This window comes from Canis lupus, chromosome 31 (genome assembly GCF_003254725.2).
Source record: "Canis lupus dingo isolate Sandy chromosome 31, ASM325472v2, whole genome shotgun sequence".
Taxonomy (NCBI): domain Eukaryota; kingdom Metazoa; phylum Chordata; class Mammalia; order Carnivora; family Canidae; genus Canis; species Canis lupus.
In genome coordinates, this window is record NC_064273.1 from 35727395 (window position 1) to 35751241 (window position 23847).

Consider the following 23847-nt stretch of genomic DNA (forward strand, 5'->3'; position numbering starts at 1 on the left):
TCTTCCTCCCTGGTTTGAAAGCCTGGTTTTCCATCTCCCGAGTGGGAATGATAATAGTATTTACTTCATGTGACTATGAGAGAGAGAGAGCTCTCTTTACTGCTGTCATGCATCTGAAAGTCACATGGGTCGTCAACCTCTTTCAAGTTGACTCCATCTTTGTAATCGATGCTTGATAGTATTTTAAACAATATTAAAAGCCACTGAAGGGCATAGAAAGATAAGAGGGCTCCTAATATAACTGTGTTTCTTGCCTGACTCCAACCAGCAGCATATGGGGTGGTAAGAGCTCATGCTACTCATAGGCACTTACTTGGCCATAGCTTGGCCTTTTCCAGGCACATTGAATGGGTGTGTTTTATAATTCAGCAATTCTATTTCCACGTGTAGACCTTGTAGACCTTGGTTCTCCAAGTGTGGAGACCAGCAACCTCAGTAAGGCCTGGAAAGCTCGAAATGCAAATGTGTCTGAAATGCAAATATCATCCCCACACAGCCACCTCCCCCAGACCTAAAGCACTAGGAACTCCAGGGGTGGCGCCTACCATCTATCTGTGTTTTCATGGGCCCTCCTGGGTGATCCTGTTGGTGCTCAGGTTCGAGAACCACTATGCAAATTCTTGCAGGTGTACTCGCTGAGAGCCATGTTCAAAATGATGTTGTTTTATGATAGCAAAACCCAGAATCAACACAAGCACCCGTGAATGGTGGACACATATGTAGATAGCGGTACGCTCATGCAGTAGAATTCTTATATAGGAGTCAGAATCAAGGCATGAGGTCTGAAAAACCTCATGGTGAAACAGAGTCAAGTCATCGAAAAAATGTATGGTGTGGTCCCATTTATATAAAGTTCCAAGTCAGGCAGCGGGAAGCAGTGTATTGCTTCAAGATGGGTAGGTGAGAGAGCCATACAGAAGAACAAGGTTCTTATGAGCTCAGGATGGAGGGACCCTGGGTGTGGGGAAGGGTGACAGCAGGAAGGTGATGGGGGAGCATACTGGAATTTTGGTGTTTTCTTTTTTTTTTCTTTTTAGATTGTGTGTTTTCTTAATTCAGGTAATTGGCTCATGCACAAGCACTACTATTCATGTTTTATAAACTCTTGTGAATGGGTGATATAAAAAAATGAAAACCTAAAAGAACCCATGAGGAAGGCTAAGATGGCATCTGGTGGGTACAAAGGTGTAGGCAGTCTTCCAGCATGACCACCACAGGGCTTTTCCTGTGGAGGTGTTCTCCAGACCTTTCTGAAGTTTGTTATAGAGAAAAATCACAGCAGGCACTTGTTAAAAACATGACCAGGAGGATTTTATTGGAGGCTATGGCTATAAGGGAGAGAGATCGAAGTCAGGGTAGCAAGGGACGATGGGGATATATAGACAGCCAGAAGGGTGAGAGAGAGGAGCAAGAGTTACTAAGATCAGGCTAGCAACAAGGGGCCAGGGGAGGGAACTTGATTGACTCTAAACGGTGAGCGGATTCTGGATGAACTGCCTTAGCAGATTCTTTGCTAAGTCTGGACTCAGCACCCCAAGAGAGGTAAAGCAGAGAAGAGGGCTCAAAGGGGCCCCACTAACATTGGGTCAAGGGGGTCTTTGTCTGTATGGACCCCCTTCTCTGCAGAAATCTGTCAGCATTGTCTGTGTATCAACTTTTGTACTCACGTACTTTGTAAGGTAGTGGTTCTCAACCAGAGCTGCTTTATCCCCTTGGAACACATGGCAATGTCTGAAATCATTTTGGGGTCTCCAAACACCACTTTGGTGGTATTCACCTCAGGGTGAATGACGAGCCAGGCGTTCTGCTAAACCTCCTGCAATGCACAGGATGGCGCCCGACAATGAAAGCTGATCTGGCACAAACTATAAATAGCTTCTCACCGTGATATAAAGGAACTACTAAAACTTATATATATATATATATATATATATATATATATATATATATATTACAAAGCCCATTCTCGTATTTTCTTCTTAATCAGGTAGGTTGTTCTCTTGTTGAGTTTTGAGAGTCCTTTATATATTCTGGGCATAAGTCCTTTATCAGATATATGTTTTGCAAACATTTTCTCCCAGATTATGGCTTGCTTTTATTCTCCTAAAAGTCTTTTAAAGATTGGGTCTTTTCAATTTTGATGAAGTCCAATTTATCAATGGTTCTTTTAGGAATTGTACTTTGGGGGCCACATCTAAGAAAACATTGCCTAATCCTAAGCCACAAAGATTATTCTCCTGTTTTCTTCTAGAAGTTCTGTAGTTTTGGGTTTTGCATTTAGGTCTATGATCCATTGTGAGTTAATTTTTTTATACGATGTGGAATATAGACACAAAATTCTTTTGTGCATGTATATAAATGCCCAGTTGTCCCAGCAACCTTTGTTGAAAAACTTATCCTTCTACTACATTGCCTTTGCACTTTTGTCAAAAATCAGGTGGCCATACATAATGTCAGTTTATTTCTGGAATACATATTCTGTTCTATTATCTCTTTCTTTATGTTTGCACCAGTATCACATTGTTTTGGTTACTGAAGCTTTTTAAGTAAATATTGAAATCAGATAATGTTAGTGATCCAACTTTGTTCTTCTTTTTCAAAATCACTTTGACTATTCTAGGCATATTTAGACCATTTATATTTATTGTGCATGTTAATGTAACTAAGTTTGAGGTCATTTTACTATTTGCTTTCTGTTTGACCTATCTGTCCTTTATTTCTCTTTTTCTCTGTCCCTGCCTTCTTTGAAGTAATCAAATTATTTTTTATGATTCTAAAGAAGGACTCTTTAATATTCCCTATGGTGCTGAACTGCTGGTGATTAATTCATTTACTTTTTTATGTCTGAAAAAGTCTTTGCCTTCATTTGCTAAAAAGATATTTTGGCTGGGTATAGAATTCTAGGTTGATGGATTTTTTTCCCCCAATCCCCCAGTATTTAAAAAAGGCTATTCAACTCTCTTCTTATTTGTATTGTTTCTGATGAGAAATCTACTGTAAATTTCATCTTTGCTCCTTAATGTGTAACATAGTCCCTGGCTGCTTGAACTTTCTCTCCATCACCAGTTTTGAGCAATTTGTTTAAAATGGGCCTTGATGTAGTTTATGTTTCTTATATTTGGGATTCATGGAGCTTCCTGGGTCTTTGGGTTCATCATTCAACAAGTTTGGGAAATTTTTATCTATTATTTCTTTACGTATTTCTTTCTGTTCCTTTCCCATTCTCTTTTGTGAGCTCCATGAACCTATGGTATTAGGATGATTGAAGTTGTCCATCTTTGATGGAACAAGTCCTCCAGGCCAGGACAGAATTCTTTGATTCTGCTTTCTTTAGGGGAACAGCCTGTGTAGCCAATATGAGGAGAAGGTACGCCCATGCATCGACCTCATCGACTCCTTGCGGGCGCTGGGTGTGGAGCAGGACCTGGCCCTGCCGGCCATTGCTGTCATTGGGGACCAGAGCTCGGGCAAGAGCTCTGTGCTGGAGGCTCTGTCAGGAGTTGCCCTTCCAAGAGGCAGTGGTAAGAACTTGCCCTCTGTATTAGTCAGCTCAGGCAGCCATAACAAAATGCCACAGACTACAAGGCTAAAACAACAAAAATTTATTTCTCATAGTTTTGAAGGCTGGAAGTCCAAGACCAAGGTGTTAGCAGGGTTGGCTTCTCCCAAGACCTTTCTCTTCATGCAGATGATCATCCTCTCATTGTGTCCTCATGTGGCCCTTTCTCTGTGCATGCAGATGTCTGATGACTTTCCTTTTTTTTGTATGGATGCCATCATATTTGTTAGGGCTGCATTCTTATGAGCTCATTTAACTTTAATTACCCTTTAAAAAAAAAGATTTTCTTTATTTATTCATGAGAGACACAGAGAGGCAGAGACATAGGCAGAGGGAGAAGCAGGCTCCCTGCGGGGAGCCCTATGTGGGACTCAATCCTAGGACCCTGGGATCATTCCCTAAGCTGAAGGTAGGTGCTCAACCACTGAGCCACCCAGGTGCCCCTTAATTACCCTTTTGAAGAAAGGCCCCATATCCAAATACAGTCACATTGAAGGTTAGGGCTTCAACATATGAATGGGGGGGGGGCATGATTCAGTCCATAGCAACCTTGTGTTGCATATTTTTGTATGGATTGTATGTAACCTGCACTTTGTGGAAGGTCTAAGTAAATGTAGTTGGGTCCCTAGAACCATGTGCATGTGGGTGTCTTTCCTGAGCCCCTTCTCATGAAGTGACCTTCCAAATGGGAGGTCAAGATTGGTGCTCTGGTTAGTGGTGCTGTTTGAGTGCCAAGGCCAAGGGATCAGTGAGGGCTGAAGGGAAGGAGGTAGACCTGAGATGGACCTTGAAGTACAGGTCAGATGTAGAGGGTGGGATCTGGAAGTTTGAAGCAAAGGGATTGTGGTAGGATGGCCTGGTGACAGCAGTACACATCCCTTATGGTAGTAGATCCTGTATCCTGGGGAATAATGGAGGATATTTGCCTGAGTTTGGGGGTTTCCCACTGCAGTGTGCCATCTGAGCTGATGGCAATACACTGAGATGAAGTGAGAAACCTAAAGTGATGGCTTTCAAGCATTCATGAGCAAAAAATTACCTGGGATGCATACCCTAGATGCATATTTCTAAGGCCACCCCAGACATAATGTTTCTGAATGTGACAGAATAAGATCAGACTGCTTTAGCAGTCTGCTCAGATGATCATGGAAAAGTTTGCACACCACTGGTCTGAGGCCACCCTTTGGGACCGCTAAGAGCAGAGTTTATAGGACTGATGTGCATGTGGCCTCCAGGTATTGTTACAAGATGTCCTCTGGTGCTGAAGCTGAAGAAGCTCATAAATGAGGATGAGTGGAGAGGCAAAGTCAGTTACCAGGATACTGAGATGGAGATTTCAGACCCTTCAGAGGTGGAAGTGGAAATCAATAAAGGTGAGTGCCCCATGTTTGTTTGTCATCACCTGCTTGGATGTCTGGTCACCTGTGTGAAGTGGGAGGAGGTCCATCTGTCCTTCTTCCTACCTTCCCTTTCTGGGCTGGTCTTCCTCTCACCCTGTGAGCCAGGCCCTGGCTCCCTCATAGCTTCTCTTCTTTGACCCTCATTATGACCAGCACCTTGGACAGGATCTGATCTCAGCAATTTATTGCTTAGTTTGTAAGTAAGTATCTGGAGGTAATGTGAATTTTAAAATTTAAACAAGGAGGAGCTGTCCTTTATTCAAGGGCTTTCCCCCTCCACAGATCTGATGGAGGAAGAATCGGTTTGTGGGGCTGGGAAACCTCTTTCCCATTCACGTAGGAATTCACCTGGTTGAAAGGCATTCTGGAACACTCCTGAACCCTCTTTAGAAGCTTTCCTGGGGCCCTTTCCGCCAAGAGTGAAATGCATGTGTGTGCATAATCCTAGCTTGGGCTGACTTACGATAGGTCTCAGTGAATGCAAGCCACGCAGGTCACGCTGCCAACTTGAAGCATCTGAAAGGGGAAATAGCACTTGAAGTAGGGAAGGACCAGTAGTGACCCCATTGGCTGCTGCTGAGACTGAGGAGAATAAATAAGCTTTTCAATCATTTGAGGAGGGTTCAAAAGTAGCATAACATTAATATTGAGCAGCAGAAAAGGAGTTTGACTTTTATGAAGTAGAAGCCCTAAGTCGTATTTACAGACTGTTTTTTACAAAAGTTAAGGGATGTTTTATAGTCAAAACGCTATTGTGTGATTGTTGGGGTCAGGTTAGCTCCTAAGGCAGAAAATTCAAAACCACTGTGTATACTTAATTGTCCCTTTCTGTGTAACAAACTGATCTCAAAACCCAATGGCTTGGAACTGTTCATTACTCGTGATTCAGAGGATCAGCTGGCTTGCTGGGTCCAGCAGTCCAAGATGGCTTTGGTCACATACCCAAGCCCGGGGCTGCAATGACCAGGCCTTCTCTCCATGTGGTGGCCATCCTCTTCCAGGAGGCCAAGTTGGGCTCTTTAGATGGTGGTAGAGGGCTTCCCAGCAACAAGGGGGGAGAAGCCCCATGCACAAGTTCTCAATCTCTATTGCAATCCATTCTGTGATGTCCTGTCAGCCAAAGGGGGTCACATGGGCAAGCCCAATGTCAAGGGACAGACTGTCTGAATGGGAGAAGGTCACCCTGTAGAGGAGCATGCAGACAGTGATGGAAGGGACTGTTGAGGCCATTTGTGCAAGTGGGCTGCTAACACGGTGGTTTAAACAATGTGCCCATTTTATTTCTCTCTCATGTAGATGTCTGGAGGTGGGCAGACCAGAGCTGGTTTGAGGGTTCCAGCGTCAGGAACCAGACTCCCATGTTGTTTCTCGTTGTGTGTGGCCGTCACTCCCAAAGCCACATAATTATTCAGAATTCCCTTGTCCCAGCCAGCTGGACACCAGCACAGGGCTTTTCCTGCCTGTTCAGGAGAGTTTATGGAGGTTGCCTGTGCCTTTGTCACATTTATCTCATGGGCCAAACTTAATCTCACAACCACATATCTGGTAAATGGAAATTGGAGGCACAGTTATCAGATAATGACACACATGCCATTGCTGTCACTCTCATCCCAAGGTCTTGAGTGTATAAAACAAGCCAAAAAGGCATTCTGGTTGTAGAAAGAAGTCAAATGGTAGCAGCTAACAATTTGACAAAATCCATGTATATCTTGAAATTTTCATCATTAAGGAGGAAGAAGTAAAATGAAATCCCATAATGGAATACCAGTGCTCATCTTCCTTGAAATAACCACATTCCCCTCCATACCTTTCCAGATCATGTTTCAAGAGTCCCTGTGTGTTTTTATTTGCTTTCATTTTACCTTGTTGGTAATTTCCTAATGACATCAATGGGAAGATTTAGGTGTGACAGCAGGAAGAACTCAGGTCTGCCCAGCTCTGAACTGGTACAGGTGGGGGTGATCTTGAGGGATGTTTTCACTAGGTCTCTCTGCATATGGTTCTGCCCATTGGCAAAGAAAATACTGAGTTGTGCTTTGAGGTTCCTTTTAGCTCCAGAAAAGTACATCTGTTCCAGATATGCCTTGTCCAGGACTCATGGCAGGGAAGTTTTGCTGTAGGGCTGTAGGGAGATGCTTCCACTATAAGCTCTGTTGAGTTTCTCTCATTTCCCCCTTCCCTAGCCCAGGATGCCATTGCCGGGGAAGGACAGGGGATCAGTCATGAGCTAATCAGCCTGGAGGTCAGCTCTCCTCATGTCCCGGATCTGACCCTGATAGACCTCCCTGGCATCACCAGGGTGGCTGTGGGCAATCAGCCAGCTGACATCGGACGCCAGGTAAAACCTTGGTCTGGGAGGGTTGCGGAGTGGTGCCCCAGACAGCAGTGGGTTCAGGGCTGAGCCAGGATAGTGAATCTCAGGAGGTGTGAAGTGGATGGGGAGAGCGTGGTGGTCTCTGTGGCCTCTACCAAGTCAGATGGAGGCACTCTGGGGAGTGTGAGACCAACAGGCAAGACTGGAAATCCATTTTACACACGTTCGCGTTTTACCCCGTGACTCGTTTTTGGTTATAGTTACATTTTGTGGTGTATCTAGACCAATGTGTATTAGGAAGGGGTTTTATGTGGGGAGAGAAAGCATTAGAAACAAGTATAATGATATTTTCGTATTGGCGAATGTCACCCAATAGATGAAATAAAGATTTAGGGCACAGTTGAGCGCTTTTTTGAGTTTTATTTTTCCCCGTGGTTATCAGCTGTGGAGTCTTAGAAGGCAGTTACTGGGCTAAGATCTGGTGGTTTCCCAGAGCTCTGGACCCCAGAGCTCTGTTTTTGCCACGGGGAAACTTGGATTCTTGTAACCCAGGCATGAGTTTTAAGTGCCACCAGGATTTGCCGTGGGCTCATTTCTTTTGGGGAGATACTCCTGGGACTCTGAGGTCCCAAAGCAAGTGCAAGGTCAGGCCCTGTCCCTGCTCTCATATGCTCTTATTTTTCCGCAGACCAAGCAACTCATTAGGAAGTACATCCTTAAGCAGGAGACGATCAACTTGGTGGTGGTCCCCTGCAACGTGGACATTGCCACCACGGAGGCACTGAGCATGGCTCAGGAGGTGGACCCTGATGGAGACAGGACCATAGGTAAGAAGAAGGAAGAACCTAGACGCCATAGGTGGTCTTCACTTTGCAGCAGCCTCAGCCAATGATGCCGCTGGTCCTGGCCGGACTTGTGCTTCTCCGAGGGTGGGCCACGCGCCACCTGCTGCAGGAATAACTGCAGAATGTTTAGAAATTCAAGTGCCTCGACCCCGCCAACCCTCCTGTGTCAGACTCTACGGGGCAGGGCCCTGCATCCTAAGACTTGCCTCGGGAAGGGGGTTCTGCTGCACAGGGATATTTGAAAACCACTGCAGTAATACTAGATTGAACTTTGCCACTGGGCAGAAAGAAAATTAAAAGGTCATCATATGCTGCTGTCTCTCTGGCAAGGGCCAAGAGCTGGGGGAGGTAGGCCCCCCACCACCACTCAGGAGGGCAAGTTGTCTTTGTGCAGCCTGAGCTGTGACTCTGTCACAGGCGGGGGCTCTGCGTCACCCTGGGCTGTGGTCTGCCCTCAGGCTAGGCTGTGAGTGTTCTCTAATCAAAAGGCCCCGGCTTGCAGGAATCTTGACAAAGCCTGACCTGGTGGACAGAGGGACTGAAGGCAAGGTGGTGGACGTGGCACAAAACCTCGTCTGTCACCTGAAGAAGGGCTACATGATCGTCAAGTGCCGGGGCCAGCAGGACATCCAGGACCAAGTGAGCCTGGCCGAGGCTCTGCAGAAGGAGAAAGACTTCTTTGAGGACCACCCACATTTCAGGTACCCTGGCTGTGTTTTCTTATGGGTGAACCCAAACCTAGGACCTCTGTTTTGCCTGGGGACAAAGGAGATATTTGGAGTGTATGTGTGAGTGCGCTTGTATAATGACCCTGGGAATCGTCTGGAAGAATAAGAGAGGAATTGACATGGGGGAGCCTGGGGGGCTCAGTCGGTTAAGCATCTGCCTTTGGCTCAGGTCATGACCCCAGGGTCCTGGGACCCAGCCGTGCGTCGGGCTCCCTGCTCAGTGGGGAGTCTGCTTCTCCTCCCTCTCTTGCTCCCCCTGCTTGTGCTCTCTCGATCTCTCTGTGTCAAATAAATAGTCTTTTTTTTTTAAAGAGGAATTGTCAAAGTATAGCAGAAAATAAATTTAAAAAATCAGATGAGGAAAAAAAAAATCAGATGAGGGAATTTGCTATAGTCATTTATATATGGTGTTTGAACCAGAATGAAGACGTAAATGCCTCAGAATAGAAAAAAATTTAGAAAGCCCGGAAATTGACCCAGATACATATATTTGATGTATGATAAACATGGCCTTTCAAATCACTGGCCACATGAGTTTGATTATCAATCAATGGACTGGAGGAAATTATAAACTTTATGTTATGTACATTTTATTACAATTTAAAAAGTTGGCAGTTGTAGAGACCAACACTTAGCCATGCGTGTACTTTCACAAATAGACATGTAAACTCATGGTTCCCTGCTGCCCTTTAGCCTAAAAAATCCTTTAAAATATAAATAATCCGGGATCCCTGGGTGGCTTAGCGGTTTAGTGCCTGCCTTTGGCCTAGGGTGTGATCCTGGAGTCCTGGGATCGAGTCCCGCATCGGGCTCCCTGCATGGAGCCTGCTTCTCCCTCTGCCTGTGTCTCTGCCTCTCTTTCTCTGTGTCTCTTATGAATAAATAAATAAAATCTTTAAAAATAAATAAATAAAATAAAATATAAAGAATTCTGTAAAATAAAAAAAATAAAAATAAATATAAAAGGAATGAGCACCATGGTCAAAGAGGATTTAGCTTTATTTTTTTTTAAATAAAAAATGTTCGTTCAAAAAAATGAAAAACAAAGAATCCTGTAATAACTCAGCGAACATAGATTTGGGTGGAGTAAGAATAAGGCTTCCTTCCTCCAAAAAAGCTCATGGTGTAAGATCTCATCTTGAGGAAGGGCCGTGTCCCACAAACCCGTATCCTGCACACTCCTACGTAGGTACACGTCAGTGTATTTTTGTGAAGCCCTATACCGATATGCATTGTGTAGACTGGCATGTGCATCACACACAGAAGGATGTGAGTGTTATGAAAATACATTTGTAAGTGATCACGTGTGTTTTTATAAAGACTGGTTTTATAGTCACATGTCATGAGGCATATTTAACGTATCAGCTGGAAGGAATCACTCAATACTATTTTTTTAAACATTTTTTTTCATTTTTTAAAAAGATTTTATTTATTCATGAGAGACACAGAGCGAGAGGCAGAGACACAGGCAGATGGAGAAGCAGACTCCCTATAGGGAGCCTGATGCGGGATTCGATCCCAGGACCCTGGGATCACGCCCTGAGCCCAAGGCAGATGCTCAACCACTGAGCCACACAGGCATCCCTTTTATTTTTTTAAATAGGCTCCATGCCCAGTGTAGAGACTAATGCAGGGCTTGAACTCATGACCCTGAGATCAAGAGTTGGATGCTCCACCGACTGAGCCACCTAGGGTCCCCTGTACCATTTTTAAGTTATGCTTTTTATTTTAATTCCAGTTGTCAACATACAGTGTTATATTAGTCTGAGGTGTATAACTGATTCAACAATTATAAAGTGATTCAACCATTCGGTACAACTCTCTGCCGCTGTTGAAGTATCCAAAATAACTACAATTCGGTCACCATTCCGTGGAAGCCAGTTCTGACCCTCCATTGGGTACCACTTGCAGGACATCCCTTCCAGGTGGAAGGAACTTGACTGTCCCTGCAGCGGAGAACCGACTTGCGTTTCCTGGCCACACCACGGTGGATGTGTGCATGTCTTCTCTTCTCTGTCTGCAGGGTTCTTCTGGAGGAAGGAAGGGCCACAGTCCCCAACCTGGCGGAGAAACTGACCTCTGAGCTCATCACGCACATCTGTGTAAGCACGTGCAGAGCCGTCCGTTTTCTGACTAGAATCCCGTAGGCCCCAAGCTCCACCACGGGGGCCTGACTAACCCACTAACGGATCTCCCCGGTGATCTCTCCAGGGTGCAGCTCAGGTTCAGTGGGTCTGGGGTGCAGCTTGGGATTCTCTATTTCTAGCAAGCTCCCAGATGGTGTGGACGCTACACATCAGGACCACAGGTTGGATGAAAACTGATAGGCTATATCCACGTGGCCTAATTAAAACTTAAAGCCTTAAGGGCACTGCACCAACTTTGCCTTTCTCCTAGTCAGCCACTGTCCATAATGTCCCGGTAATTGTGATGTGCTTATATTTCATATTTTAAATCTCTCTGTGGGTTCTTTTTCAAATTTGTCTGGCCAGAACTCTCCTGCACTTTCACATTTGCCGTCCCTCAGAAAGAGTTGTCACTTGTGTTTTGCGCTCCACAACTCCAATGTCAGAAGTCTTGGTTCTGCGGGCCAGCCCCTACGAGGACCTGGGTCAGGGTTTTGACTTTGGGCCTGTTTTGGAACGTGATCTGCGGCTGTTCGTGGAAGCCCGGGTTCAGAATGGGTTTGTGCAGGGAGAGAGGCAACGTTTGCTTCAGCCAATCCCCAAGAAGGGCCTCCCGGTGGAACTGCTTTACAAATTCTCAGCGTGAGGTTTTGGGGGAACCCCTCGGGGAGTGGGAATTTGGGCAGCAACCCTGTTTGAGGGCTGGCTTGTAGTTACAGATGTTCAACAGAGATTTTATGTTGTCCCACTCAGCGTGGAGTTCAGGCATCCCGTACAGTCCCCAGGAATGGGGATGGAGGGTGGGGTGGTGCTCAGCATCCCAACATCGTGACAGCCTGGCTCCTTGAGGGCCCGGCTTTACTTAGAAAGAAGATGCTGGCTCACTGGATTCCCCGCCTTGAGCAAGCTTACCTGGATTTATTCTTTGCCCCAACCAAGGGAGGCTCTGAAACGTAAGCTCAACTCTTCTCTCCTACAAATGCCCCATGAGGCTCTACTCCTCCCTCCTCGTCCATCCCTGGGTGCTCACGTCACCTGGCTGTGCCTCTGGGTGTCTGTTCTGTGCCTGCCCGCTCACAGAGGCATTTCCAGGGATGCTTTGATGTGTCAGCCCGCAGTTTTCAATGACTGCAGTAGAAGAGGGAGCTCATGCATGCCATCAACCATGTTATCAGAGACAGAAGTCCCTGATACAGTTAGTTTGTGAACAGCGTAAAAGTTGGTTGGATCAAAAAAAAAAGTTGCTTGGATCTCAGATTGTTCTAACTGCTGCTAAGTGGCTCTTTCTCATCTCCCTGCAGAGTGTATGTAATGTGGTCACAGAAGGAATCCTTCCTGGCATCATATGGGGTGGTCGCTTCAGCACATCCCGAAGGCTGTCCTTTGGGGAGCAGGGGCACAGGGAGGCCTCGGTGACATTGGCACCTGCGGACACCCCCCTCCATCTTCTCCCTAGAGGAAGCCAGGCAGTCAGGCACACTTTGCAGGAGGAGGCCTGGGAGCTCCTGCTCCTTCCTTGTCCGTACTCATGTCTTTGCATTATTTTCTGTTTTCCTCAGAAAACCCTGCCTCTGTTAGAAAATCAGATAAAGGAGAATCATGAGAAAATAACAGAGGAGTTACAAAAGTACGGCTCAGATGTGCCCGAAGACGAGCACGAGAAAATGTTTTTCCTGATAGATGTGAGTATCGCCATCGCCTCAAGTCGGGGAATCGCACCTCGTGGTCCAGAAAGGGATTCTGTGTCACACGCACTCTCATCCTGCTCCCCGAAAGCTGACTCGGGCTCAGTCTGCCCACTCAGCACCAAAGAGGGCCCGGGGCGCGGAGTGACAGTGAGCAGGGAGTGACTCCCCCAGACCCTGCGGCGGTCAGGGCAGGGTGCGGGGACCCGTCACCCCGGCAAGGTGGCGAGGAGTCACGCGCCCTCCAGGCCCCCCTCACTTGTGTTCGGAACGTCTCCGCTTATACTCCCATTCTTCTTGATAGAAACTGAATGCCTTTAACCAAGACATCAGCTCCTTAATCCAAGGGGAGGAGTCCGTGGGGGAGGACGAGAGCCGGCTGTTCACCAAAATCCGAAATGAGTTCCACAAATGGAGCGCTGTGATTGAAAAGAAGTTCCAAAGAGGTGAGTGGAAGCCGCGTGCGCCCCGGCCCACATCCCTGAGCTCAGGCCAGCAGGTGTCTGCTGCAGATTTCAGAGGACACCTGGCCAGAACACGCAGGGGGATCGGCCCAGGTCAGCCCAGGCCTCCACGAGGACCAGCCCTCCCTCGACAGCGGCGGGTCAACACGGCACCTGCCACACGCACCCGGGCCCCAGTGCCGCTGGCCCCAGAACAACGGCACCTTGGGCTCGGTCTGCTGGCCGTGGCCTTGAAGGCCGGGCGTATCTCAGTGCATTTCATGGTTGCGGCGGCGGCGGTGGCGACACAGAGGACGCGAAACACACCCGAGGCATCGCCTTGCAGCACCAAATCCTCAAGAGTCCGAAAAAGGTGGAAGTGTGACCTGAAGTTTATGTTTCCATATTTCAAGAAGCTCAAAGTTAATCGTGTACAGACCAGTGATGAAGCTGCAGCAGCTGAGGGGAATTTTAAGGAACCTTGCTTTATTCAGGCAGCTTGGTGGGTTCCGTGACTTATTCCAGCTGACCCGAGGCTCGGTTTGACCGCTGTCCTTGGCTTTGGGTAATGAACGTGGGAAGATAGATCGTGCCATTTTTTTTTGCACAATTCGAAAGCCACACCTCTCGGTCCTGTCTGCTCCTTGGCAGAGGGCATGGAAGGTGGGACAAGATAAATAACAGTGTTTCTTGGTGGAAAAAAAACAAGGAGGTGGCCACTCGCCACGTGTGCACAGCTCCCATACTGCTTACTGATCCGCGGCGCAGAGGGTCGAACCCCTGCCGTGAGGCGTGTTCTTACGTCAGGGAGGGACCACTGTCCCTTTCAAGGAAGACAACGGTCCTGACCTCCAGCAACCCCCTCATGCATTGCTCAATAAGCTTGCGACGGCACATAGCCCGTGAGCTAATGTAGCTCTTTTTTTTTTTAAGGGGCTAAGTTCCTCCCAACGAATGATCAGTTGCAGATCACTGGGCCCCCACATGCAAGAAGAAGAATTTAGATTCCTAACTTGCCCCTCATTCAGAGATAAACTCAAAATGGATAAGAAACCAAAATATGAGCCCTAGAACTCTAAAACTCTTAGGACAAAAATGTAGATTTGAATCTTCGTGACTTTGGATTAGGAGGCGGTTTTTAGATACAGCACTTAACGGGATGGGCGACAAACGGAATACTAGACGAAGTGGACTTCGTCAAGATTAAAAATGTGTGTTTTTAATCCTCGTGTGTGTGTGTGTGTGTGTGTGAGAGAGAGAGAGAGAGAGAGAGAGAGAGAAAAGGCACCCCACCCCACCCCACCCCATAGAACAGGAGAAAATATTTGTAAACCACACATCTGATAAGGGTCCAGAATCCAGACTATACAACGAACTCATAGGATTCAACAACAAGAAGACAAATAATCCAAATTAAAGATGGACAAAGGATTAAAGGAGATATTTCTCTAAATGAAGACATACAAGGGGCTCATGGATGCTCGGCGTCATTAGCCATCGGAAGAATGCAAACCAAAGCCACGGAGAGACCCCGTCTCACTCGCATGTTAGGATGGCTGGCGCGTGTTCATGTCCCCATTACTGATCTCCTGGGGCTTTCATCACAAAGACCGGGGGTCTGAACAAACCTATCTTCTTATAATCCTGGAGGCTGAAAGTTTAAGATCAAGGGACCGGCACGTTCAGATTCTCCAGACGCCTCTCTCCACGGCCTGTAGACGCCACCTTCTCCCTGTATCTTCACGTGGACTTTCCTGTGTGGGTCTGTGTCCTGCTTTCGTCTTCCTATAGGGACACCAGTCAGATTGGATTTGATCGCCTCTTTAAAGGTCCTGTTTCCAAACACAGTCACATTTCTGAGGTGCAAGGGGTTAGGACATATCAATTTCGGGGAGATACAATTCAGCCTTTAGCAGCAGACAGCGGAATCTTTATTCAGCCACAGAAGGGCATCAAGCACTCAACATGCTCCCACATGGATGAATCTTGATGACATCTTGCTAAGTGAAGGAAGTGAGACACACAAAAATACACTTTTTAAAAAAATTCCGTTGATATGGAATGCCCAGAGCAGGCAAATCCATAGAAATAGGAAGCAGGTGAGAGGTTTCCAGGTGCTGTAGGGGCAAGGAATGGGGGGCACATGACGATGGGCACAGGTTCCAAGGGGGTGACAGAGGTGTGTGAGGATTAGCTAGCGGGGATGGCTGCACAATTCTGTTAATGTTCTAAAAATCACTGACCTGTACACTTTATAGGGTGGATTTTGTAGCATCTGAATTCTATCTCCACGTAAAAAAAAAACCAAAAACAAAAATCCTATGAGAACATGTCTCCCGACCAAAAGAAGATGATACCCAGACCTTGATTCCTGGTTGGTTCTTCGAAAAGAGGCACCAGAGCCCTCCTGAACTTCTACCAGAGGAGGTAGCCTCCACGGTGCAGTTTGTCGAGAATAAAAAGAATTCCAAAAGTGTAAAGGAAAAGTGTCTTATGACAGACAGTGACCTTATGTGCCTGGTGACTCTGCTATATTTATATCTGATTTAAAAACACGCTGCACTCACACTATTGCACGTGACTTTGTTCATGATATGTCACTGATTCTGGGTGGTGTTCATGGTCGTTTTTATTTTTCCTGTGATACAATTTCTTTGGTAAACATTACAGGATTTCCTCTTGGGAAAGTTCCTCTTCCTTGCTCCTGGGTTGTGCATTCACTGCCCTCTGGTGTCACACCCCAGCTCCTATACTTGCCGTCTGGAGATGACTAAGGAAATGGTCTTGAGATCTGGCTTTTTATTGCAAACCCCGAATTTCTTTCAGTTTTGCAAATCAGATTTGAAAAAAAAAATTTTTTTTTTTGCCCCTTGCCTCTCTGTGTTTGCAGAAAGTCTCAAATGGTAGTGTGTAAAAAAAAAAAAAAAGACCCGCAAGGTTATTTCTGTAAAATAATTCAGAACCATTGTCTTCCAGGTTACAAAGCTATATATAAACAAATGGAGAAATTTGAAAATCGGTATCGTGGCAGAGAGCTGCCAGGATTTGTAAATTACAAGACGTTCGAAATTATTATAAAACAACAAATCAAAGAACTGGAAGAGCCAGCTGTTGATATGCTGCACACGATAACTGGTGAGTTCTTGATTTTGCTTTTAGGCATTTTATGTCTAGGGCAGGGAAAGGCTTGAACCCAAACCAGTGCTGAACTCCAGAGTCCTCTGCCTGGGGGTGTTTTCCAGCATCCAAGAACCGGACTAATTCTCTGGTCCTCTGGACACCAACTGGGTGTTCAGCATCTCTGTTCAGTTCCGATGCTGAGTTAGCACCGATCTTACAGCATAAAAGCTCAGGCCCACAGCAGGGCCCCCACTTTAGGCTGGGCTTCCTTTTTTTAAAAAAAAAATTTTTTTCATGAAAGACACACACAGAGAGAGGCAGAGACACAGGCAGAGGGAGAAGCAGGGTCCCTGTGGGGAGCCCGATGTGGAACTTGATCCCGGGACCCCAGAATCACGCCCTGGGCCAAAGGCAGATGCCACCCAGGTGTCTCTAGGCTGAACTTCCAATGGACAGACTATAAATTGGAGTTTCCACAGCCCCCTTCTCAGATTCTATAATTTGCTAGAACAGCTCACAGAACTTAGGAACACACTTTACTTCTCTCTACTGGCTCATTTTAAGGGATGTACTTACCTTTGCCAGTTTATTATAAAGGATGGGAGTGAAAGAGATACGTAGAGGAGGTCTGGGAGGGTCCCCAGGGCAGGTGCTTCTGCTCTGTGACACGGTGGCGGGGGGCACCACCCTCTTGGCACGTGGCTGTGTTCAACAAGTTCTCTGAACCCTATCATTTAGGGTGTTCAAAGGAGGTGTAATCCATTATCTCAAGGACATAATCGATTATTAACTCCATCTCCAGCCCCTTTCTCCTTCCCAGAGGTGGCGAAGTGGGACAGTGGGGTGGAGAGATGGGGCTGGAAGCTCCCGGCTTCTCAGCCAGGCTTGGTCTCTCTGGTGACCAACCCCCATCCTGAAGCTGTCCGGGGCCCACCAAGAGTTAGAATGAGAGACGCTCCTATCACCCAGGAGATTCTGAGGGATCTAGGAGCTCTGGGTCAGGAACCAGGAACACAGACCAGATGCATATTTTTCATGGTCCACACCCCCAGGCAGCTCCACAGCTGGGATTACTTCATAGTCTCAAAATACTCCATGTATTGAAGTCTCTGAGGGTTAAGGTTGACAGTTGACTGTCCACTGGGGGAGGGTGTTGGGTGTTCTAGAGTGCCGTATGAATGTAGGGTGTCACAGCCGTTGTCATAGTCGGTGGGAGATGGTCAGCTGGTGAGGAGCGATACAGCATTCCGCAGGACTGGCCGATCCCTTCTCCTGGAACTGCCATGCACCTGGGTTTTCAAGACGTCCACTGAATCTCTTTTCCTTGTCCCCACCGTGGCTGATGCCATCATCGCCCAGGCTTCAGCTGGCTCATTTCAGCAAGAAGTAATAATCATTCATGGATCCGTGAACCCGTAGAGGTTGGGGCCAGTCCCATGGCAGCAGCTTACGACATGTATTTTTGATAAAATGTGACCTTGAATCTTAATAAGTGTATATCAAGATAGGTAACTGTGTTGTGTTGATCAATTTTTCACTCTTAATTTGTTCTGGAAGAAAATTCGTAGTGCTTAGAGCTTTATAGTCCTAGAAAAAAACCTTTAAAACCCACATATATATGTTTACCTCCGTCGGTTTCAGAGAGATATGATGTGGAGTCAGTGAAAGATTTCAGGGCACCTGGGTGGCTCAGTCGGTCAAGCCGTCTGACTCTTGATCCCGGCTCAGGTCTTGTCCTCAGGGTGCTCCACTGGGTGCGGAGCCTACTTGAAAAAATAAATTTTGAGCATAAAGATGCTATGCACATCTTATTAGGATAGAATTCTGTGAGGAAGGGAAATGGAAATATGAGGAGTTTCAAAAATAAAAAGAAATAATGTAAATTTTCTGATTGAGTAAGAGCATGTTCATATAATTTTTTTTTTCAAATGGGTAACATGGACGGTTAGGTCCTATTGATACATTTAAGGGTGCTGTGTTTTACTATAGAATATGAATATATTTATAACTACAGAAATTAAATTCTTTGCAACTATTTTTGCTTAGGATGAAAACAATTTCTAAGATTTTATTTATTTATTTGAGAGAGAGAGAGAGAGCATGAATGGAGGGGGCCAGAGGGAGAGGGAGAGAGAGAGAGAGAATCCCAAGCAGACCCACCACTGAGCACAGAGCCCGAGCTGGGACTGGATCTCACAAGCCTGAGATCATGACCTGAGCTGAAACCAAGAGTCTGGACACTCAACTGACTGGGCCACCCAGGTTATAAATGTCAAAGAAATATACCAGGGAACGATTAGGCTTTAAAATTCTTCCACATTGTTCTCTAGCAAGAAGGTACAGCATGGCCTCCGTCCCCAAGTGGGAAGAAGGGGCGGCAGGGGGAGGAAACCTCATTTCTCAAGATTTCATCCTCTCTCTCTCTCTCTCTCTCTTTTTTGCAACCTACGATAAGGAATGAATCTTGTTTTTTTCCTCAGATATGGTCCAGGTTGCCTTCGGAGATATTTCAAAAGCAAATTTTGATGAATTTTTCAACCTCTACAGAACTACCAAGGTAAAACTGACCACACGTTATTCCAAAAAAAAAAAAAAAGTCAGCCTGATGCTGGAAAACAGATGCCATGGATTAAGACCATGTTCACTTTCTTGGGTATTTGGAGAAGTGGACTGGGTGGGTGGGGGGGGGGAGGCTTGGGACGTGTCACTTAAGCTGCCTGGGCCTCTGGAAGGAACATGGAAGAAAATGTTTGGGGTGCACCTAGCAGTTTGCATCACACTTGGTGGCCGCCATTGAGCTCCGGGGACACCAGATATTTTCTGCATGAGAGACCTATTCCCCGGCCTTGGGGCAGCCAGTTTCTCTAAACTATAGGAATGTGAATCGTACAGAATTAAATGGATTTAAATTTGACCCCACTTTGACCCCCGTGAGCTCTCTGATGGGTATATACTCCTTTTTTGTTTGTTTTTTAAGATTTTATTTATTTATTTGAGAGACAGAGGGAGAACACAAGCAGGGGCAGAGGGAGAGGGAGAAGCAGACACCCCGCTGAGCTGGGAGCCGGATGCGGGGTTCGATCTCAGGACCCTGGGATCATGACCTGAGCCGAAGGCAGATGCTTCACTGACTGAGCCCCACAGGCACCCCTTGATTAGATGGGGCTCCATCTAATCCTGATTAGATTAAAACTCCTGATTAGATGGAAAAGATCCCAAAAGAGAAAGAAAGAATCTGAGAAATCAGGTCGGCACGCAGGGCCCGTGCGGGTTCCCAGGCTCAGGTCGGAGGGGTGGGGGGTCGCGGTCTGGGCACACCTGCGGCCCCAGGCTCCCGGGAGGTTGTGACCCCCGGCCGGGTGGGGGCCCCAGCCTGGATGGGCCAGCGTGGGGTGTAGACCTCAAAGGGAGGTGCCGTCCTCATTCACACGGGAGCCGGTTAGCCGTGGGCTTCGCGGGGGACCTCCTTCCTCGACCCGGGGATTTGTTTCTGAGGGAACGCGGCCCTGCCTCTCTTTTGCCGTAGTCCAAAATCGAAGACATTAAATTCGAGCTAGAGAAAGAAGCTGAGAAGTCCATCCGACTTCACTTCCAAATGGAGCAGATCGTCTACTGCCAGGACCACGTCTATCAGCGGGCCCTGCAGAGGGTCAGGGAGAAGGATTCGGACGAGGAGAAGAAGAAGAAGACCAGCAGCATGAGCCATGACGAGGTTTCTTCCGTCAACATCTCCTTGTCTGAAATCTTGGAGCACCTGTTGGCCTACCGCCAGGTGAGTCTGCAAGCGTCTCCCAGTGGCGGTTTTCACGCCGTGTCCTTTCCTTGAAATGCCTCCCCTTGGCGCCCCCACCGGTCTGTGTGGCCACCGCCAGCCGGCAGCTCGCCCTCAGCCCTGTGGGCCCAGACGCGTCCCTGAAGATCCCATCTGGGCCCTACTGATGTGCAATGGGCCCCTGTCAATTACCCTCTCCCTCTTTGTCCTGGAGTCTTTTTCCAGAACCTGAATTCTGCTGGTTTGCTTTTTTAAATAAAGATTTATTTATTCATGAGAGACACAGAAAGAGAGAGAGAAGCAGGCTCCATGCAGGGAGCCCGATGTGGGACTCCAACCTAGGACTCCCGCTGTGGCCGTCTTTTTTAGGCAGAAACGTCCCCCAGTTCTTGCTCCTCCCAGCCTCGGTATGAATTTTTGAATGAGCTTCCCCACCCCCACCCCCATTCCTGATGAGAAAAGAGAGCTGTTGGCATCCTCCTGGCGACCCTGTGCATTTTGTCGCTGTGCCGGGGAGAGCTGACATCTTTGTGACAGGAAAGATTTCTGTCCAAGAGCCTCATGGGTCTCTCTGCTTTGCGATCTCCTTTTTGGGTGGGGTGGGGTGGGGGGCCCAGAGGTGTTGGTGTGTTTTGTCTTGGTGTCGACCGTGCACACTTGTGAAGTTTGTTCCCACGTGGTTCCTCGCGTCTGTCCCCGCTGTGAGCCTTTTCTTCCACCGTGTCTTGCTGGCTGTTGGATACGGTTTCCGCGTCTTATTTCACACGCCAAGCCCTTGCGGACGCTCCCCTCTCCTGTGGGACTTTTGCAGCCAATTCTCATGTATTTTCCCAATGAACACGATGCCAGCGGCGCTGCCCCTCGCGGACCTCCTTCCCGACCACACCCCCTCCCAATCTGCTGCCTGCCTCCCTCCTTTGCGCTGGGCCCTGCAGATCATCCGGATGCTCTCCCTAAGGTTAACGGCAGCTAACGATCTTCATTGCACCTGCATCCTCTACTCCCCTTTGTGGTGTGAGAGCGTGTGCCGTCCTGAGGTCAGGATGCGGTGTCCCCGCAGCCGACCCTGTCCCTGGTGTGCTCATCGTGAAATCGCGGGGGTGGAGGGGGTGTCCCTGGGGTCAGCGGTTGGCACGACGGCCCGGCTCTGTGGGACCTGGGGAGGGCCAGGGCAGGGGTCCAGGGCGCCTGTTGTCACCACTCAGAAACTTCTCCTCCGTCCCCAAGGAGCTAGTTTCCTGCAAATGTGGCCGGTCTGCGTGGTCCTCTGTGTGGCCATCCTCCAGCATCATCTTCCGTGGGGCCCCAGCCCCGGCTGCTGGCTCCTCGTCTCCTTCCCTCCGCCTCCATGGCGTCCCTCGCTAGCTGTCATCCCCGGCACGAGCAATGTGTCCCAGCACCGCCCCTCGGGCTGCATTCACTATGCACTTATTCTGCACCTGGCATCTTCTTAAACTTTGGTGTTTCAGCTTGTTTAATCCTTTTTTAACCATCTCACGAGGCCAGGCGTAGCCTCAGTATTTCCTGGAGAATAGTGAGGCTGAACTTGCTGGGGTGCCGGGATGAATCGGCTTCCCGAGAGATGAGCCTGTCTCAAGAAAGAGAGGCTTGTTTCAGGGGCAGGTGGGGCCTGGGGAGGGAGGTGGGGGTGGCGAGGCTGACTTTGGACACGCAGGCCCCGCAGGGGGTTCCCCTCTGTGGATTTTCACAGCCCAGCCTCTGTTCTAAATAATTTTTGTGTTGATTAAAAAAAATATTTTCAGTGGAATTGTAAATAAATCGAAAATGGAGTTTTCTTACCCCATCCGGCCATTTACCTTTTTCACGCGCATTTTATCGTCTCTGATCAGAGAAGGAAGCCGAGTGGTCAGGAATCCCTGGCGGGGAGGTGGAGTCAGGGCCGGGATTGGGGGGGGGTCCCCCCTGTACTGTGGGTTCCCCACTGCCTCCAGCCCAGAGGACAGTGCTGGGTTCGAGAGATCCGGGCAGGGGGGACCTGCACCTGCCAGGTCCGGCCCGTCCGCCCCCCACCAAACCTCTGTGAACTCTTCTTCCCTGGCAGGAGGCCACCAACCGCATCTCCAGCCACATCCCCTTGATCATCCAGTACTTCATCCTGCAAGTGTACGGCCAGAAGCTGCAGAACGGCATGCTGCAGCTGCTCCAGGACAAGGACACCTACAGCTGGCTCCTGAAGGAGCGCAGTGACACCAGCGACAAGAGGAAGTTCCTGAAGGAGCGGCTGGCGCGGCTGGCCCAGGCTCGGCGCCGCTTAGCCAAATTCCCTGGTTAAGGCCGGCTCCCTGTCCCACCTGCATCTCCAGGGCACGTCTGCAGGGAGCAGCACCCGCCCTCTCTCCCCAAACCCACATCGCAGATACTCGAGGAGTTAGTAGCCAGTCTTCCCGGTCACCATCCATGCTTGTCCCTGAGTGGGCAAGGACCTCCTAAGAAGACGCAGGTCATGATTAAGATCGAGACTTAGGGATCGAGTCCCACGTCGGGCTCCCTGCACGGAGCCTGCTTCTCTCTCTGCCAGTGTCCCTGCCTCTCTCTCTGTGTCTCTCATGAATAAATAAATGAAAAAAATCTTAAAAAAAAAAAAAAAAAAAGAACGAGATTCAGATTGGGGGTGGACGCCGCCGCCCTCCTGGTTAGGAGAAATGATTTTCTGCCCTCGGGGTTGTTCCCCTTGAACCCTCTCCATCTTCCACCAGGGGACCAGTGCATGCAAAGCATTGTAGAAGGATTAGTTCCTGCTTTTGTGCAACTTCTTTCATGCACCTGTTTTGGGAGCATTAGCGCCACGTGTGGGTGCTCTTAGAAGCTGTATTTCACTGATTTGTAATAAACTTGTTTATACCAGACATTGCTCTGATGCCTTATGTTCGGGTGGGGGGTGGAGAAGCCTGAACATGACAGCGGGTGGGACCCCAGTGGAGTAAACGATGGGGCGCTGGCCTCCGTGGCCCGGCCAGGGAGAGCGCAGGAGCCGAGCAAAGAATGAGGCCAGAGGGAGCCAAGGACTCAAGCTAAAGAAATGGAATATAAATGAAACAAGAAATGTGGGTGAAGGGGGTCGAAGGCCCAGGCTTCCAGTTCGAAGACACATAAGCTGACAACACTGTGTTGCGCATTTGCAAGTCGCTAAGAGCGTAGTTCTTCAAAGTTCTTATCACAAGAAGAATTGTGAGAATTGTGAGGTGGTGGGTGCTAAGGAACCAGACTCGATGCGATGATTATTCCACAAAAAGCACGCAAGCCCGTTAAGGGGGGCACCCGGCAGGGTTTTGCAGGCAGATGCTCTGGCTGTGGCGGGGGGTCCAGGAGGTGGACAAGGCAGGGTATTGACCTTGAATTGCCCTGGGGGAGCCCTGCAGAGTCCCGACTGCCCTCCTTGGTCTGGCCAGGGCTGGGGACACGTGCAGACACCCCGCCGCGGGCGGCTCAGGCCTGGGAACCCCAACAGCAGGCTGTGGCCACATGGGGCGCAAAGAGATCTGCCTCCATGTCCCTAAAGGGGGTCAAATTGTCCGAGCCCACGGGAGAGCCCCCTGAGGGAGGGCTGGGAGCGGGTGCTCTCCGGGGAGACACATTTCTGTCTGCACAAGCAGTGTGGGCGGTGGGAGCACCGTCTGCCAGGTGTCCGGAAAGGGAGAAGCTTCCCAGGAGCTGTGCGTTTCCAGGCAACGGGGGCTTCAGGCCGAGCCAGCCAACCGCTTGTTGGGGGAAGCAGACTAGTGATTCTGTCCCCTCCGCAGCCAGCCCCATCCCCCAGGTCCCTTCTGACGCTCGGGATGCTAATGACCGCCAGTGCTTTGGCGTAATCTGAGAATTTGCTGACAAGGGAGGATG

At 48.4% G+C, this 23847-nt stretch overlaps 1 protein-coding gene and 1 long non-coding RNA gene across 3 annotated transcripts in view; one reads left to right on the plus strand and one right to left on the minus strand.

Annotated features, from left to right (window-relative positions):
* Positions 1-22859, plus strand: part of MX1 (MX dynamin like GTPase 1) — a 28440-nt gene extending 5581 nt beyond the window's left edge. Inside the window, exons 4-15 of the mRNA XM_025462039.3 lie at positions 3335-3521; positions 4795-4932; positions 7143-7297; positions 7962-8100; positions 8621-8819; positions 10870-10948; positions 12532-12654; positions 12962-13103; positions 16077-16235; positions 18701-18777; positions 19747-19992; positions 22055-22859. Coding sequence (XP_025317824.1) covers positions 3335-3521; positions 4795-4932; positions 7143-7297; positions 7962-8100; positions 8621-8819; positions 10870-10948; positions 12532-12654; positions 12962-13103; positions 16077-16235; positions 18701-18777; positions 19747-19992; positions 22055-22285 — 1875 coding nt within the window. The 3' untranslated portion in view covers positions 22286-22859. The remainder of the gene's footprint in view (positions 1-3334; positions 3522-4794; positions 4933-7142; positions 7298-7961; positions 8101-8620; positions 8820-10869; positions 10949-12531; positions 12655-12961; positions 13104-16076; positions 16236-18700; positions 18778-19746; positions 19993-22054) is intronic.
* Positions 7674-17775, minus strand: LOC112669155 (uncharacterized). 2 transcript variants are annotated; one of them, XR_003142101.3, is made up of 2 exons: positions 16797-17775; positions 7674-8221 (listed from the first exon to the last, which is right to left on the minus strand). It is a non-coding gene; the product is annotated as an uncharacterized LOC112669155 (long non-coding RNA). The 2 variants fall into 2 exon arrangements; XR_003142102.3 differs by having other exon boundaries at positions 7674-8233.
* Positions 22860-23847: the final 988 nt, after the last annotated feature.